General features: G+C 38.7%; 1 protein-coding gene across 2 annotated transcripts in view; it reads left to right on the forward strand.

The window, feature by feature from the left end:
• Positions 1-18079, forward strand: part of ACYP2 (acylphosphatase 2) — a 151603-nt gene that overhangs the window by 14592 nt on the left and 118932 nt on the right. For both annotated transcript variants that reach the window (XM_055329320.1, XM_055329322.1), the window contains exon 3: positions 920-1029. In XM_055329320.1, the coding sequence (XP_055185295.1) occupies positions 920-1029 (110 nt within the window). The remainder of the gene's footprint in view (positions 1-919; positions 1030-18079) is intronic.

An 18079-nucleotide genomic window follows, 5' to 3' on the forward strand; every position in this document is an offset into this window, starting at 1 on the left:
CTTATTGATTTTAACATTTTAATTTTGTTAATATACTCCTTTCCTGAAAGTAAAACGTCCACGTATTTTTCAGACTGAGCTGACAGTCACTAGATTAGCTCTCTGTTCCTAAACTCCGAGGATTTAGGATGTTCCCAACCATTAAAGTCTCCTCATTTTGAGATAGTCCCCTGCCTCACAGTTCAGATTGTCTCCTTTTTCGTTATTATTTTCAGAGCTAGCTCCTACATAAATCCTACATATAACCATCTCTGTTTAGTTGGGGCTATACAACGTATAGATTCTTGGTCACTCTGACCTCCAAGACCACGTTTTTAAAAATTTCCAGTAGACAGGATCCACAAGAATTTAGTATGATGTAGTTAAAATAGTTCAAAATCAAAATGTTGCTAGGTTTTTATTTGTCAGCATAATGGAATTTGGAACTGAGAAATTTTAAAAAACTGTAAAGAATAATAGGAGAACTAAACTTCCCTATAGACAATTATAACATTTGTGTGGCAAGTCCACAGCCAATGGAAGACATCAGAATCTTTTAATTGAATACTGTATATTGGTCACAACTCAATATTTTCCCTCAGTGATTGAAAATCTTGGAGTGATCATCATTTGGAACCCAGACAATGTAATTCAGTGTTAGCAGGTATAGGAGCAATGCGACTGAATTTTATGGATCCCAGAACACATTATGGAATCTGTTTTCTGAAGTAATTCCCACTAACCATTTATTTTCTCATAACGTGCTTGTCTTTGAGGAAGGAAGAATTTAATAAAAAATACCATTTAAGTGGAGGTTCTTGTAAACATAGGTATGATTATAGGTCAGCTACATAATTTTCAGCATAGACTGTAGGAAAAAAATTATCAGTTACATTTTTTTGATGCTGGACTTTGTTCCCTTATTTTCTCCTAAAACCAGTACACGGAAGACGAGGCTAAGAAAATAGGAGTGGTTGGCTGGGTGAAGAATACCAGCAAAGGCACTGTGACAGGCCAAGTGCAAGGCCCAGAAGAGAAAGTCAATTCCATGTAAGTAGCAAGACTAATAATGCACTCATGTGATTAATGAACTTATTTTAATATTTCACTGGACCAAAGAATTGTATCAATGGAACAAATTCAGTTTGTAGATTATAACTAAACCAATGTGCTTTTAGGCATACCAGCAAGGAAATCCTCAGATATGGGAATGGAATTTGTACATTTAGGATGGATTTCCCACTTGGGCAGGCCCTCCAAAAGAGCAATGGCGTCATTCTCCAATCTATTTGAATTGTGTTTGTCTCTTCTTATGTGGGGGAAACATCTGGGCTCACATATCTTTCATCCAAAGTGGTTGTGAAGAAGCATAGTGCCTTTGGATGGTTCTTGAAATTCTTTTAATTAATTAAGTTTTTTGAGAGAGAGCAATGGGAGCATGTGCGAGCAGGGGGAGGGAGGGGAACGGACGGAGGGAGAGGGAGAGAGGGAATCTCAAGGAAGCTCCACACCCAGTGTGGGGTGCAGCTCAACCTCACAATCTTGAGACTGTGACCTGAGCCGAAATCAAGAGTCTGACACTTAACCTACTGAGCCACCCAGGCGCCCTTGGTTCTTGAAGTTCCTAAAGTATACTTAAAGGCAAAGAGGCTGTCCTCTTCTTTTTATAAAGTATCTTATTTATCTCATTGTAATTTTATTTTTACTGCCAATTAAAGTGTGTTTTATGAGTTGTGTGGTTACCAAAACGAGTCCTTGCATTCCAAAGGAGACCAGGTTCAGTAGTAAGGAAAGTAGTGCCCTGTCATATTCAAAGACCTTATCTTTTCAGTTTCATATTCCACTGCTTTTGTAGCATTTTTTAAAATAAAAAATAGCTAATATTTGTTGAGTATTTGCAGCATTAGGCAATATGGTACACATTTCACATAGTTTATCTCATTTAATCTTCACAACATCTTATGGCATAGGTCCTAAGTCATACCCAATTCATTTTAACTCATTTTATTTTATTGTTTGCAATTTATCTTTGTTTTCATTACTTAATGCTTTCACATTTTAAAAGTAATACTTTTTGAAAAAAAGTAATACTTTTTGCTTATTGTAATAAGTGAAGTAATAAGATGCTGAGAGATAAAAAAGCAAAGCTATTAATCTGCCCCTTCCCCTCTGCTTCCCTCCCCTTGACAGAACCTGTGCCTCTGGCCTCTTGAATACTTTCTGAAGCTTTCTCTTTCATTTGAAAGTATTTAAGCATCTGTAGTATGGGCTTTGCTTGTTTTTGTGAAAATAGAATACTGTTTTAAAAAAAGATTTTATTTATTTATTTGAGAGAGAGAATGAGAGAGTGAGCATGTGCACACGAGCACGAGTGGGGGTGGGAGGAGAGGGAGAGGGAATAGCAGACTCCCCTCTGAGTAGGGAGCTGGATGTGGGACTAGATCCCAGGACCCTGGGATCGTGACCTGAACCAAAGGCAGACACTTAACTAACTGAGCCACCCAGGAGTCCCATATTGGATTCTTTATGCATATTTTTCTGTAACTAGTTTTTCATTTTATAGACATTCATCAATAAGTAAATTTTTAAAAATATTTTTAAATTTCTTTATAATTAAAATTTTAATTTTAAAATTAATTTTTAATTTTTTTCTAATTTCTTTACATGTAAGTACATACTTTGTGTATAAAACTGTACCCCTACTTGGAAAGTGGGATCTAAAAATTCAGTTTCATAAAATATACAGTAGCAGTTACTGAAAAACGATAATTTTCAGTAGGATTGCCACAAAATGCCAAAAAGATTATGAGACTTATGTTGTACAGAACTAAGTAGTTCAGTGGATGATAAAGTACCAAATGACTATGAAGTATTGGGAATGGGGGCTGTGAGGGAGGATAGATACTCATGCCTATCATGATATCCTAATCCATGTTGTAGCAGGTTTTTGATTAATATCCTTAACATAAATGTAATGATATCATCCATTCTGCCCATTTTTTCTGGTCAACCCCTGCACACTCCGTTTCTTCCTTCCTTTTTTTTTCTTTTTAAAGATTTATTTTTTATTTTTATTATTTTATTTTATTTTTTAAATTTTTATTTATTTATGATAGTCACACAGAGAGAGAGAGAGAGATAGGCGGAGACATAGGCCGAGGGAGAAGCAGGCTCCATGCACCAGGAGCCCAACTTGGGATTCGATCCCTCCGGGATCGCGTCCTGGGCCAAAGGCAGGTGCTAAACCGCTGCGCCACCCAGGGATCCCTAAAGATTTATTTATTTGACAGAGAGCACAAGTAGGCAGAGCAGCAGGCAAAGGGAGAGAGAGAAGCAGATTCCCTGATGAGCAGGGAGCCCAATGCAGGGCTTGATCCCAGAACTCTGGGACCATGACCTGAGCTGAAGGCAGACACTTAACCTAAGATTAAGCCACCCAGGTGCCTCCCCTCCCCTGTTCCTTCCTAGTAACACCAGTAATCTAGGATAGCAACTGAGTGGGCTTCCTCCCACATTTGTCTCCATATTCACTCCCCCCCCCCACCACATACATGCTTGGAGGCACATACAATTTTGGTTTGTGATCAGTATTTGCTTTTTTTTTTAATTTTTAATTTTTATTTATTTATTATAGTCACAGAGAGAGAGAGAGGCGCAGAGACACAGGCAGAGGGAGAAGCAGGCTCCATGCACTGGGAGCCCGATGTGGGATTCGATCCTGGGTCTCCAGGATCGCGCCCTGGGCCAAAGGCAGGTGCCAAACCGCTGCGCCACCCAGGGATCCCTGCTTTTTAAAAATGGGATCATAGTATATACACTTCTCTGCATCTCACTTTATGATTCAAAAATATATCCAGGAGACAAATGATCCAATTAGAAAATGAGCAGAAGGGATCCCTGGGTGGCGCAGCGGTTTGGCGCCTGCCTTTGGCCCAGGGCGCGATCCTGGAGACCCAGGATCGAGTCCCACATCGGGCTCCCGGTGCATGGAGCCTGCTTCTCCCTCTGCCTGTGTCTCTGCGCCTCTCTCTCTCTCTCTCTCTCTCGGTGACTATCATAAATAAATAAAAATTAAAAAAAATTTAAAAAAAAAAAAAGAAAAAAAGAAAATGAGCAGAAGACATGAATAGACATCTCTCCAAAGAAGACATCTGGATGTACAACAGACACATGAAAAGATGCTCAACATCACTCATCATCAGGGAAATGCAAATCAAAACCACACTGAGATATCACCTCATACCTGTTAGAATCGCTAAAATAAAAAAACACAAGAAATAACTGTTGGCGAGTATGTGGAGAAAAAAGAACCATTGTGCAGTATTGGTGGGAATGCTAACTGGTGCAGCCACTGTGGAAGAGATTCCTCAAAAAATTAAAAACAACTATCATATGATCCAGTAATTCCACTATTGGATATTTACCCAAAGAAAATAAGAACACTGACTCAAAGAGATATGTGCACCCCTATGTTTATTGCAGCATTATTTACAAATAGCCCAAGTATCCATCCATAGATGAATGGATAAAGAGAATGTTTTATATATAATATATATAATATATAAATATATATAAATGGAATATTACTCAGTCATAAAAAAGGATGAAATCTTGCCATTTGCAACAGTATGGCTGGGCCAAGAGAGTGTAATGCTAAGTGAAATTAGAGAAAGGCAAATGCCATATGATTTCATTCGTGTGGAATTTAAGGAACAAAACAACCGAACAAAGAAAAAAGAGACAACCCAAAAACCAGACTCTTAACTGTAGAGAACAAACAGATGATGGTTACCAGAGGGGAGGTGGGCAGGGAGATGGCTAGAATATGTGAAGGGGATTAAGGGTACAGTTACCAAGATGAACACTAAGTAGTATATAGAGTTGCTGAATCACTATATTGTACACATGAAACTAATATAACAACTCTGTATATTAATTATACTGAAATTAGAAAACAAAACAAAAATACATCCAGGAAAATCCATCAAAGTCAAATGGTAGAGCTTTAATTCATTCTTTTTAATAGCAGCTTAATATTCCACAGTATTAATGTACCATTATTTATTATCTTATTGCTGATAATTCATTTTGTTTCTCTCTTTTTTTTTTTCTCTCTCTCTTTTTTCCTAGTAAGAGCAATGCCATAATGGATATTTTACTGATGATTTTATTTTTGGGAGATAGAGTCCCAGAAGTATGGTTTGTTGGTTGACATGTCTGTGCACTATTAATTTAAAAAATATTTGTCAGACTGCTTTTCAAAACAGCTGTAAACAATTTACATTTTTTTTCCTCTTCATCTTGTGGGCAATTGGTATTATTGTCTCTAATTTTTCTTTTATCTGATTGGGTGTAGAGTGATGTATTATTTTTTCACTATAATTTGCATTTCTCTAATTACTGGTTGTTTAGAGCATCTTCATGCTTGTGGCTATGTGGATTTGTTCTCAGGAACTAATTCCCTTTCACATCCTCTCCCCATTTTTCTATGGAGATGCTTGTCTCTTGCCAATTTTTAAGAGCTCTTTTTATATTGGTAATGATTACTAACTCATTATCTGTTATCTCTTTTGCAAGTATTTTCCCAAATCTATCCTTTGCCTAGTCATTAGTTTTGTTTATTTATGATAGCTTTTGCAACATAAATTGTTTTTAATTTTTATAAGCTCAAATATGGTTATCTTTTCTTTCTCGTTAAGAAACAGATTGTAAGTGTTGCTCTAACTTTTTGATGCTTTATTTACTATATTAAGCAGTTATTCCATCTGGAAATTGTTTTTTATTTATAATATGGGATTGGGGTCTATTTTGTACCAGATGGATAGCCAGTTGTGCCAGCACTATTATTAAATAATCAATCCTTCCCCATTGAATTGAAAAACATTTTATCATGTATTGAAATATATAAACTGGATTTTATTTCTTGGTTCTCTGTTCTGGTCCCCTACTATATCTTTTTATCTATTCCTAGACTAATACTCCACATGGATTTAATTACAGCAGCTTTGTAGGGTATTTCCCTTTACTATTTTTTTCATGGATTTATTTGCTTTCTTGGACATTTATTTTCTCTCTAAACTTTAAGATAAAAAAAAACTTTAAGATACTCATCCGTTTAGTTGGAATTATGTCTGTTTTTAATTTTTATTATTTATTTAAAGATTTATTCATTTATTTATTTGAGAAAGAGAGCACACAGGTGTGTACTTGAGATCCAGCTGTGCTTTGGGCCCTCCACTCAGTGGGGAGTCTGCTTGAGATTCTCTCCCTCTCCCTTTGCCTCTTCTGTTCATGCTGTCTCTGTCTCTCTCTAAAATAAATAAATAAATACTAAAAAAATAAAATAAAATTTTAAAAAACTCCAACAACTTTATTTTTTAGAACAGTTTTAGATTTTCAGAAAAATTGTAAATGAAGATATTACCAAGAGTTTCTATATAGTTCTCACCCACTCTCCCCTATTAACATTTTACATTGGTATGATACATATTACAATTAATGAAGCAATATCAATGCATTAGGATTAACTAAAGTTTATAGTTTATTCAGATTTCTTCAGCTTTTACCTTATGTTCCTTTTCTCTTTCAGGAACCCATATTTTACTTGCTATTTAATTCCACACTTTTATGATATTAAGAGAATTGATATTAAATCTTCCCATCTAAAAATATAGATGTCCTTTCATTTGCTCAGATTTTTAAATTTATCCTTCAATATGGTTCTAGGATTATCATCATATAGATTTTGTGCTTTCTTTGCTGGCTTTATTCTTAAGTCTTTGTCTTAGTGTGGGCTGCTCTAACAAAGTCCTATAGACCGAGTGGTTTACAAACAACAGAGATTTATTTCTCATAGTTCTGGAGGCCGGAAGTCTGAGATTAGAGTGCCAGCATGGTCAGGTTCTGGTGAGAGCCCTTTGCTAGGTTGCAGACTACCAACTTCTCATTCTACCCTCATATGTCAGAAGGAAAGCTAGCTAGCTCTCTGGCCTCTTCTTACAGGGGCACTAATCCCATTCATGAGGGCTCAATACTCATGATCCAACTACCTTCCAAACACCCCACCTGCAAATACCATCACACTGAGGATAAGGCATCAATATATGAATTGGGGGGAGGTGGACACATTCATTCCATAACAATATTTTATCCTGTTTACATGATTGTGTATGGAATATTTTTCCCATTTCTATTTCTGTGTGCTTATGCTAGAATAGGGAAGCCTAATGACTTTTGTGTATTTATTATCAAATGTTCTCATTAATTCTGCTAAGGTTTTTTTTTTGGGGGGGGGGTAAACTGTAGTTATTGGATTTTTAAGTACACAAATATATAATTAGCAAAAAATAATGTATCCTTTTTTTCATGCTTGTTTCATTTGGCAGATCTACCAAGACAATTTTGAATAATAGGAAAGTGGGGATCCCTGTCTGATTATTATATTTGAAATGGTTTTGTTTCACCAAGTAGACGAGTTTGCTGTTGATTTTCATTAACTATAGTTTATCACGTTGAATTTCACTCTTGCATTCCTTGAATTAAGCTCTGATTAAGCTCTGATTGCTTAACTGGATGAGCCACCGAGGTGCCCCTGGATTTTATATTTTAAAAGTTTCTTTTGTATCTGTAGTTATATATTTTTTGAAAATTCCTAATCTTATATAATTTTATTTTCTCCTCTGTTATCTTAATCAGGTTCAGAAAGAATTTATCTATTGGTATATTTTAAAAAACAGCTTTTAGATTTATTGACCACTTCTTTTTTTTCTGTTCATTAATTTAAACCTTCATCTTTCTGATTCCCTCTTTATTTCTTTGTTGACCTTTCTCTAAGTCTTCAACATGAGTTGTAGTTTCCTTTGATTCTAGTCTTTTTAAGGTAATACTTCCTTTTTAGTATTTTCCTTCATTTGAACTGTTGGTGATGTGTTACTTCAGTTTTTGTTTCTGTCTGCACGTTTTTATTTTACCTTCACTCTTGAAAAATATCTTTGTTGCATACAGAATTCTAACATGGCAGTTATTTTTTTCAGTACCCTGTGGATACCATTACAGTGCCTAGCATCCATTGTTTTGTTGTGAAATTGGCTGCCAGTTTTACACTTTGCTTCTTTAAAGTAATTTCACCATATTTAAAATGGCAACAGTAGTAAAATTGCCAGTTTTTACAGTTTGTGATAATAAATATAACATTAAGCCTGTCAGTTGGTTTAGGTGATTTTTTCCAGTAATACTTAGTTCTCTGGGTACATAATGCGGAGGAGGCATGAAGTGGAAGTTCATCTAGGGCTGGTTGTTGCCATCTACAAGGAGCAGAAGTGAGAGAGTAGGGCTTGAGGGCATTTACAAAAGTGCATATAGAATGGTGAATCTGGGAATGTAGTTAGGACAAAATGAGAAACGAGCTGGTAGGAAATTGATGGACAGTGAGGAATGGTTGTCTTATTCAATTGTGGGTCTAAGGAATTGTGACAGCTTTTAGGAGCATTGTTGTGTTGCACAATGGAGTCTGGGAATCAGCAGAATCAGTGCAGAAAGGAAGGGCTGGAGTGGGGATGTGAGACAACTCTGATATTTCCTGCCCCACTGTGAGTGAAGTGCGAGTGTAGATGGTCTCTTTCACTGACTTCTTCTGTGCCCAATGGTTCTTTAACTGGACTTCATCTGGGTATTGCTAAATGGAATTTTCTCCAGCTGTCTGAAAAATTAATGAAATCTTGCATGTTTTGGTGTTGTCATGATTTTTCTTTCTTTACTGCTTCTTATTATGGGATTTTCAAACATATCCATGAATAGAATGAGACAATGGACCCTATGTGTCTATTACCCAGTTTCAGTAACCAAAGCTTGCATTCTTATTCCACACAGTCCTCCACCCTTTCTTTTGCGTTTCTCATTGTTAGAGTATTTAAAGCCAATTTCCTACATCATATTAGGCACCTGTAAGCTAGGTTGAACAATGTGAAACTGCCAGTGTTCTCAAAACTGCACAAGATGGCAGTTTCACATTGTTCAGTCTACAAGTTTTACTATTTTTCTCTAACAGAAACTCCATATACTATCTGTATATTTTTCTAAACCCACAACAATCTATCTCCAAATGTCAAAGTGCATGTATCCTGTCACCTGTCTGTTGCACCTTCCCTGAGGCTTGTCTTCTTCCCAGGGTAGGCCTACTGGACAGCTGTCATTCTCATCCTGATGCTCCCCTCTGTCCCTTTCCTGTCGAATGGGTTCCTGCTTTCTCAATCATATTTTTCATCATCTTTGATGTATTCCTTTTATTATTTTATTTTATTTTATTTTTATTTTTATTTATGAGAGAGGCAGAGACATAGGCAGAGGGAGAAGATGTGGGACTTGATCTCAGGACCCTAGGTTCACAACCTGAGTTGAGGCGGATGCTCAACCACTGAGCCACCCACGTGCCCTCCTTTGTTTTGTTGAAGCATAATTCTCCCTAAGCTTCCCTAGGAAAGATATGTGAGATAAAGAGTTTGTATCCTTGTCTGCCTTCATTTGTCATCATACTTGGTTGACTGACCAACTGGGGGGGCTCACTTGGTCAAGAGCTGACTCTGGATTTCCATTCAGGTCATGATCTCAGGATTGTGAGATCAAGCCCCGCTCTGGGCTCCACACTCAGTGGGTAGTCTGCTTGAGATTCTCTCTCTTCCTTTCTCTACCCCTCCCTCAGCTCTTTCTCTCTCTCAAATAAGATAAATAAATCAACCTTTAAAAAAGATTCTCTGCACCCAAATCCTCTCCCACTCAGAATTTTAAAGGCATAGCTCCATGACTTTTTGTGCTGCTGTCAAGAGAATTGATGTCATTCTCATACAAAGGAGTGGAAATTATATGTTTATTCCTCTCAGGAAGCTTTTTAGATATTCATTGTATCCCTCTTTTTCTGTGTTTCATGATCATCTGCCCTGGTGCTTGTTTTAATTTCACTTTCAATGCTGGCCTCTTGGAGAAGGAGAATTATCTGTCTCCAACAATTTCTTTCCCATTCTCCTCTTGGTTCTCCCCTGTTGAAACTTCCATGCGGGCCTGATTTTAATTTATTTTCTCACCGAGTTTCCAAACCTTTTTCTCTGGAAATTGTCTCACTTTTGTCTTCCAGCTTTCTGATTAATTTAGTTTCTGCTGCGATATTTTGTTTCTGCTTCATAGCACCCTGTTCCTGTTTTCTTTGACTCTCCCTGAGGGTCTCCTGTGTGTGTGTGTGTTTTGTTATCTTCTGCTTTTTGCATTTTCTCCTTCCTCCAAGTTCCTTTCTTTTTTCTTTCACCTTGCCTTGCCTTTCCTTGCTTTTTGTTTGCTTGTTTTGCTTCTCTGTTTATTATACTTCCCTTACAATCATGTTTTCAGTAACTTCCTCAGTAATATGGATAGACAGCCAAGAATCAACATATTTTTAAGGAAATTTTCCAACTTGTAATTTTAAACTGTTGGCTGGAGGAATGGTGGAGACTTGGGAAGAGTTGGCCTTTTTGTTGGCAAACCTCCAGAATGTTAAATCTGTAAGTCTTGTCTTTTCTTCTTCCTGGTGCCTCCAGATCCCGAGTCTTCTGTGGAGTTGGGAGGTAAGCTGACTTGCTGCTCCTTGTTTTTGGTTCTGCAGGCACTTAGACTGAAGCCTTTTGTTTTTTGTGTACCTACCCTACCTCTGCTTTCCTTCTAATTTATTTAAATCTCTTGCTCAGGTTATAGTTCTCTATCACCTGGAACTATTTTCAGCTGCAAGTTGATAGAGTGGATAAAATGGATAGACTTAGAATGGATAAAAATGAACAGGGGCTCATTTTTCTCAGTAACAAGAAGTCTGAGGTAGATGGTAACTGGCCTTGGTTCAATAACTCAGTGGTATCAGGGTCAATGTCTCTGTGATTCTCTCAGCCTTCCTTCGTGGTCAAAAAAAGGGAAAGTGCAGCTGCATAGAATATCCATAATTAAGGCTTAAAGACGGCAAGAATGGTTGTGTTGCTTTTCCCGAACTTGCCCAAACAGACATCTGCAAGTGTTTCATTGGCTTGCATATGGTTATATAAATACTGCTTGCTACAAAAAAAGACTGGGAAATTGGTTTGGCATATTGGTTCTTTGAACAAAATTGGTGTTCTCTTGGCGAGGAAGAAGGGGAGGGTAACGGGCTGTGGTAGGCAATAAACGATGTCTGCTACATTTTTTGTCTTTTGATGCTATTATTTTAATGGGGGTGTCAGATAGAAGGAGATAAATGTGCCATGTTTAATTGCACTGTGAAGATTGAGAAAATCCACATAAAGCACTTAGCACAGAGCCTGGCACAGAGTAAGTAATAAATAAGCATTTGCTATCATTATGTGACCCATGGTGCACCATCTCAGCACATGTTGCTTTAGTGGCAGTTGGACTGGCCAGGTGGAAATGCCACTAGGCTCTTGGATATATGGGTCATCCCTGCAGAGAAACTGGGCTAGAGAAATAAATTTGGTTGTCATCACTATGTGGATAGTGTTTGAAGTTATGTACATGGATGGGATTATCCGGGGAGAGCTTTTGTGGATGACAAGCAATCAGGAAGCATACATCAGAGAATGTAAATCAAGCTTAAGCAAGATTATGAATTGGGATGTCATTACAAATAAACAAATTTAGATTGTGGAGAGTGAATTTATTCCTCTAGCGTCTACTTTGTGCAATATATTGTTTAAAGTTCTGAATTTTCAAAAAATTAAATCACAGTTAAGAGAAGTTACAGAAATAGGTGGTAAGGTCAGACTAAATGTGGTATATTTATAGTTGAAGAAATATTGCCTTATTTTCTTCTAGTTATTAAAAACTTTATTATTTACTTATTTGAGAATGCTGTGGCATCAGAAAATCAGAATTAAATTGTTTTAAAAACATGAGTGTGGTTTTCTTCCTGAGTTATTGAAATGTGGAATTTAAAAGGGACCATCATTTCGAGGTGGCCTGGCTAAGACTGTAGCAGCTCTGCTCTGTTCTTGCAAAGGAGCCAGCAGCATCCCAAGACTTGCTGCAGATGTGTGTGCTTCTTTCCCCTTCTGTGTTTCATTTTCTCAGAAGAAATGACTGATGGCTTTCTTTTGCAAATTGCACTATATGATCCCAATTGTGGTGGTAAGTTCTGCCAACATTTTTGGATGTGTAGAAACCATTCGAGTCTATTGTTTTAGTAAACCTAATTTTTTTCCTCCCAAAATTCAACAAAAGTATTTTCTATTTCTTGGTAATCATTTATAATTAATGTATAAGGTTAGGATTCTGGGCATAAACTTTTGACTAAATCTATACAAAATATATTTTTCTTAAAAACTAAATGGTAGTTCTGTAAAAAACAAAATAAAACAAAAAAAAAAAAAAACAAACAATCCAAACTCTCAAAACACAAACAACTAAAAGCATTTGCATTTGGAGTCATTGAGCCAAATTCTAAAATTAAATTACATCTTGATTGCTACATATTTTTAAAAACCATATGTCATGTATCTGTACTTTCTGTACTTGAAAGCATCACTGATGGGCTGGGTATGTGCTCAAGAGAGTGATCAAACAATACGTGGTCTGGAGAACTATGTCACAATACAGGGAATGCTTGAAGGCACTGAGGATATTTAGAGTGGAGAAAAGAATACTTTGAGGGAATCATGACAGTTTACGTCAAGTATTTGAGGGGTTAACACATGGAAAAAGATGAATGTTCTCTGTTGTTCCAGAAGGTGATAATTTTGACTATAACCATGGGTTGAATTAGTTTATTTCAGTTCACCTTGACTAAGAATTTTCCCATAAAGGCATCTAATACTTCTAATGGAATTTTATCAGTAACTGGGAATCGTATACAGTAGGGATTGACATACTAGATAGCCTTTGGGCCAGATTTGGCCTATTGCTTGTTTTGTAAATAAAGGTTAATTGGAGCACAGCCTGCCCATTCATTCATGTTTTGTCTGCTGTTGATTTTGTGTTACCTTGGCAGAGTTAGCAATTTAAACAGAACTAATGACCACAAAGCCTCAAATATTTGCTATCTGTCCCTTTAGAGAGTTTGCCAACTTGTGCTGTAGATGTCAGACAAGTTAAGGGTGTTGTAGAAGATCTAATTCATTGGACGCTAAGTTAGCGTAGGTGTCCTCATAGGTCCTGTACAACTGATTCTATGGTTTTATACAGAGTTGATAATATACATATACTTAAAATTTGTTCATAATTTAAGAGAAGTAAAGTAGAGATGTATTCACCAATTTTCAGTTGTGTATATCTCTTCCATAGATATTTAGCATGTGTGTGAAATGTGAATTTTAATAGCATTCTGCTTTGACTATGAAATGCCATTGTTTTGAATTTCTAGTTGTTACAGTGGTGGATTGGAATGAAGCAATGGCTTTTGTAAACAATTAGGTAGTGTCTAATTCAAAGTTATTCAAAATTTTTGAAAATAACTTTTCTCTGGCAGACCATTAGTGACATGGATTTCTATGGAACCAGAATTGCTAGCTTTTCCTAACTTTCCATCTGAGAATGGTAAAGCACTTAGCTAACATTTTTATGCCTTATTCATCAATGTTTCTTACACAAATAGATGGGATTATTAAGAAAGTTCCTTTGGATGTTCTGTATGAGTGTGGGTGTAGGTATGTTTTCCATTGCATGTCCTACTGAAATACAGAAGACATGGACATTTTTCAGGACAAAAATTCATTGAGGAGCTGTAATTTTGGAAAAAACTTTTGGTGTGACCTGATTGATATAAATCATTCCAATGGGGAATTAGAAACATAAAAAATATCTATAGTGGAAGTGAAGTTCTTGTATCAGGTTTTAGACCTCGAATACTAAGTCGTTTATTTTCCTTTGGAATATAACATCTTTATTAAAAACTACTTAAGTTCATGGTTTTTGCTTGCAAGTTTACATTTTAGATATGTGAATTTAGTAAGATAATAATATTTAAGAAATGTATAATGGCAGCACTAATTTAAAAAATATTAGGTTTTATTTTTAAGAGAACTTTTAGGTGTACAGGGTGGCTCAGCGGTTTGGCGCCTGCCTTTGGCCCAGGGTGCGATCCTGGAGTCCCGGGATCAAGTGCCGCGTCGGGCTCCTGGCATGGAGCCTGCTTCTCCCTCTGCCTGTGTCTCTGCCTTTCTCTCTCTCTCTTTGTGTCTATCATAAATAAACAAATCTTAAAAAAAATAAATAAAAGAAAATAGAGTTCTGACACATCCCCCCTCACATCCGCTCCCACCCTAACCCCGTCCCATTTCCTTTATATTATGAACATGGTACATTAGTGTAGCTCATTTGTTATAATTTTTGAGCCAATCTTGATACACTGTTATTAGTTTATATTGGAGTTCCATTTTTGTGTTGTATATTTTGTGGGTTTTGACAAATGTATAATGACACATATCCGCTATAGTATCATACAGAATAGTTCTGATACCCTAGGAATCCCATGTTCTGCCTGTTTATACTTCTGTCCCTCTCCCTTAACCCCTGCCAACCAGTCATGTTTTTATTCTTTCCATAGTTTTACTTTTTCCATAATATCTTATAACTGGAATCCTATAGTATTCAGCCTTTTCAGATGGGCTTCTTTCACTTAGAAATATGCCTTTAAATTCTTCCATGTTTTTTCATGGATTGAGAGTTCCTCCCTTCCTACTTTTGCAGGGTGTGTGTGTGTGTGTGTTTGTGTGGTTTTGAATTTTTTTTCAAAAAATAGATTTTGGTTAGATGGTACTTGTGTACATTGAATTTTAAAAGTTATAGAAACATGGACTTTTTAAAACTTTTTTAAATTTTTAATTTTTATTCTATTTTTAAGATTTTATTTATTTATTCATGAGAGAGAGAGAGAGAGGCAGAGATGCAGGCAGAGGGAGAAGCAGGCTCCAGGCAGGGAGCCCAATGCGGGACTTGATCCTGGAATCCTGGGATCATGCCCTGAACTAAAGACCCTCAACTGCTGAGCCACCCAGGCGTTCCCAAACTTTGCTTTTTTAGAGCAGTTTTAGGTTTACAATAAAATTGAGAAGAAGACATAATGATATCCTGGGTACGCCTTCCCCCACACATGCAGAGCTTCCCTCATTATCTGTATCACTCACTAGAATGGCACCCCCCCCCTTTTATTAACCAAGGGTGACCCTGCACTGACACATTGTAACCACACAAGATCCACAGTTTGCCTTAGGGTTCACTCTCGGTGTTGTACATTTTATGGTTTGGCTCATTTCTTTTTATTGCTAAATAGTATTCCACTACAAGGATGTACCACAGTAAGTTTATCCATTCAGTTATTGAAAGACATCTTGAGGGGGAGGGGCAAGATGGCGGAAGAGCAGGGTCCCCACATCACCTGTCCCCACCAAATTACCTAGATAACCTTCAAACCATCCTGAAAATCTACGAATTCGGCCTGAGATGTAAAGAGAGACCAGCTGGAACGCTGCAGTGAGAAGAGTCCGCGCTTCTATCAAGGTAGGAAGACGGAGAAAAAGAAATAAAGGAACAAAAGGCCTCCGAGGGGGAGGGGCCCCGCGAGGAGCCGGGCTGAGGCCGGGGCGAGTGTCCCCAGGACAGGAGAGCCCCGTCCCCTCCGGAGGAGCAGGAGCTGCACCAACCTTCCCGGGCGGGCGGAAAGGGGCTCGCAGGGAGTTGGAGCAGGACCCAGGAGGGCGGGGATGCCCTCGGGCTCCCGGGGACACTAACAGACACCTGCGAGCCCAGGGGAGTGCGCCGAGCTCCCTAAGGGCTGCAGCGCGCACGGCGGGACCGACCGGAGCAGCTCGGAGGGGCTCGGGCGGCGGCTCCGCGGAGGGGGCTGCGGGGCGGGAGCGCGAATCCCACAGCGCAGGCCCCGGAGCACAGGGCGCCGGGACACAGCCCAGGATCCGGCCTCCCCCGGGACAGGCAGAGGCCGGGAGGGCCCAGGCCAGCGAGGACGCTCCTGCCCCGAGCTGAGCAGATCAGCGGCCCCGCCCCGGAGCCTCCAGGCCCTGCGGACGGAGAGCCGAGAGCCCCGAGCCCGTAGTTCCTGCGGAGGCTGAATCCAGGCTTCCAGAGTTGCCATAGCAACTGCGGCTGATCCTCCTGGGGCCTGACGGGGTAAACAACCCCCGCTGAGCCCTGCAGCAGGCAGGGGCAGAGCAGCTCCCCCAAGTGCTAACACCTGAGAGTCAGCACAGCAGGCCCCTCCCCCAGAAGACCAGCTGGACGGACCAGTGATACTCCCCCGTGTTCCAATACAACTTGTTTTTGGCCACTCTGCACTGAGCAAAATGACTAGAAGGAAAACTTCACCTCAAAAGAAAGAATCAGAAACAGCCCTCTCTCCCACAGAGTTACAAAATCTGGATTACACTTCAATGTCAGAAAGCCAGTTCAGAAGCACTATTCTACAGCTACTGGTGGCTCTAGAAAAAAGCATTAAGGACTCACGAGACTTCATGACTGCAGAATTTAGATCCAATCAGGCAGAAATTAAAAATCAATTGAATGAGATGCAATCCAAACTAGAAGTCCTAACGACGAGGGTTAACGAGGTGGAAGAACGAGTGAGTGACATAGAAGACAAGTTAATGGCAAAGAGGGAAACTGAGGAAAAAAGAGACAATCAATTAAGGGACCATGAAGACAGATTAAGGGAAATTAATGACAACCTAAGGAAGAAAAACCTACGCTTAATTGGGGTTCCCGAGGGCGCCGAAAGGGACAGAGGGCCAGAATATGTATTTGAACAAATCCTAGCTGAAAACTTTCCCAATCTGGGAAGGGAAACAGGCATTCAGATCCAGGAAATAGAGAGATCCCCCCCTAAAATCAATAAAAACCGTTCAACACCTCGACATTTAATAGTGAAGCTTGCAAATTCCAAAGATAAAGAGAAGATCCTTAAAGCAGCAAGAGACAAGAAGTCCCTGACTTTCATGGGGAGGAATATTAGGGTAACAGCAGACCTCTCCACAGAGACGTGGCAGGCCAGAAAGGGCTGGCAGGATATATTCAGGGTCCTAAATGAGAAGAACATGCAACCAAGAATACTTTATCCAGCAAGGCTCTCATTCAAAATGGAAGGAGAGATAAAGAGCTTCCGAGACAGGCAGGAACTGAAAGAATATGTGACCTCCAAACCAGCTCTGCAAGAAATTTTAAGGGGGACTCTTAAAACTCCCCTTTAAGAAGAAGTTCAGTGGAACAATCCACAAAAACAAGGACTAAATAGATATCATGATGACACTAAACTCATATCTGTCAATAGTAACTCTGAACGTGAATGGGCTTAATGACCCCATCAAAAGGCGCAGGGTTTCAGACTGGATAAAAAAGCAGGACCCATCTATTTGCTGTCTACAAGAGACTCATTTTAGACAGAAGGACACCTACAACCTGAAAATAAAAGGTTGGAGAACCATTTGCCATTCAAATGGGTCTCAAAATATACCCTAAAAACTATAGAACACTTCTGAAAGAAATTGAGGAAGACACAAAGAGATGGAAAAATATTCCATGCTCATGGAGTGGCAGAATTAATATTGTGAAAATGTCAATGTTACCCAGGGCAATTTACACGTATAATGCAATCCCTATCAAAATACCATGGACTTTCTTCAGAGACTTAGAACAAATTATTTTAAGATTTGTGTGGAATCAGAAAAGACCCCAAACAGCCAGGGGAATTTTAAAAAAGAAAACCATATCTGGGGGCATCACAATGCCAGATTTCAGGTTGTACTACAAAGCTGTGTTCATCAAGACAGTGTGGTACTGGCACAAAAACAGACATATAGATCAATGGAACAGAACAGAGAACCCAGAAGAGGACCCTGAACTTTATGGTCAACTAATATACGATAAAGGAGGAAAGACGATCCACTGGAAGAAAGACAGTCTCTTCAATAAATGGTGCTGGGAAAATTGGACATCCACATGCAGAAGAATGAAACTGGACCACTCTCTTGCACCATACACAAAGATAAACTCAAAATAGATGAAAGATCTAAATGTGAGACAAGATTCCATCAAAATCCCAGAGGAGAACTCAGGCAACACCCTTTTTGAACTTGGCCACAGTAACCGGAGAAGG

Source organism: Nyctereutes procyonoides, unplaced genomic scaffold, assembly GCF_905146905.1.
Source record: "Nyctereutes procyonoides isolate TBG_1078 unplaced genomic scaffold, NYPRO_anot_genome, whole genome shotgun sequence".
NCBI classification, from domain to species: Eukaryota; Metazoa; Chordata; class Mammalia; order Carnivora; family Canidae; genus Nyctereutes; species Nyctereutes procyonoides.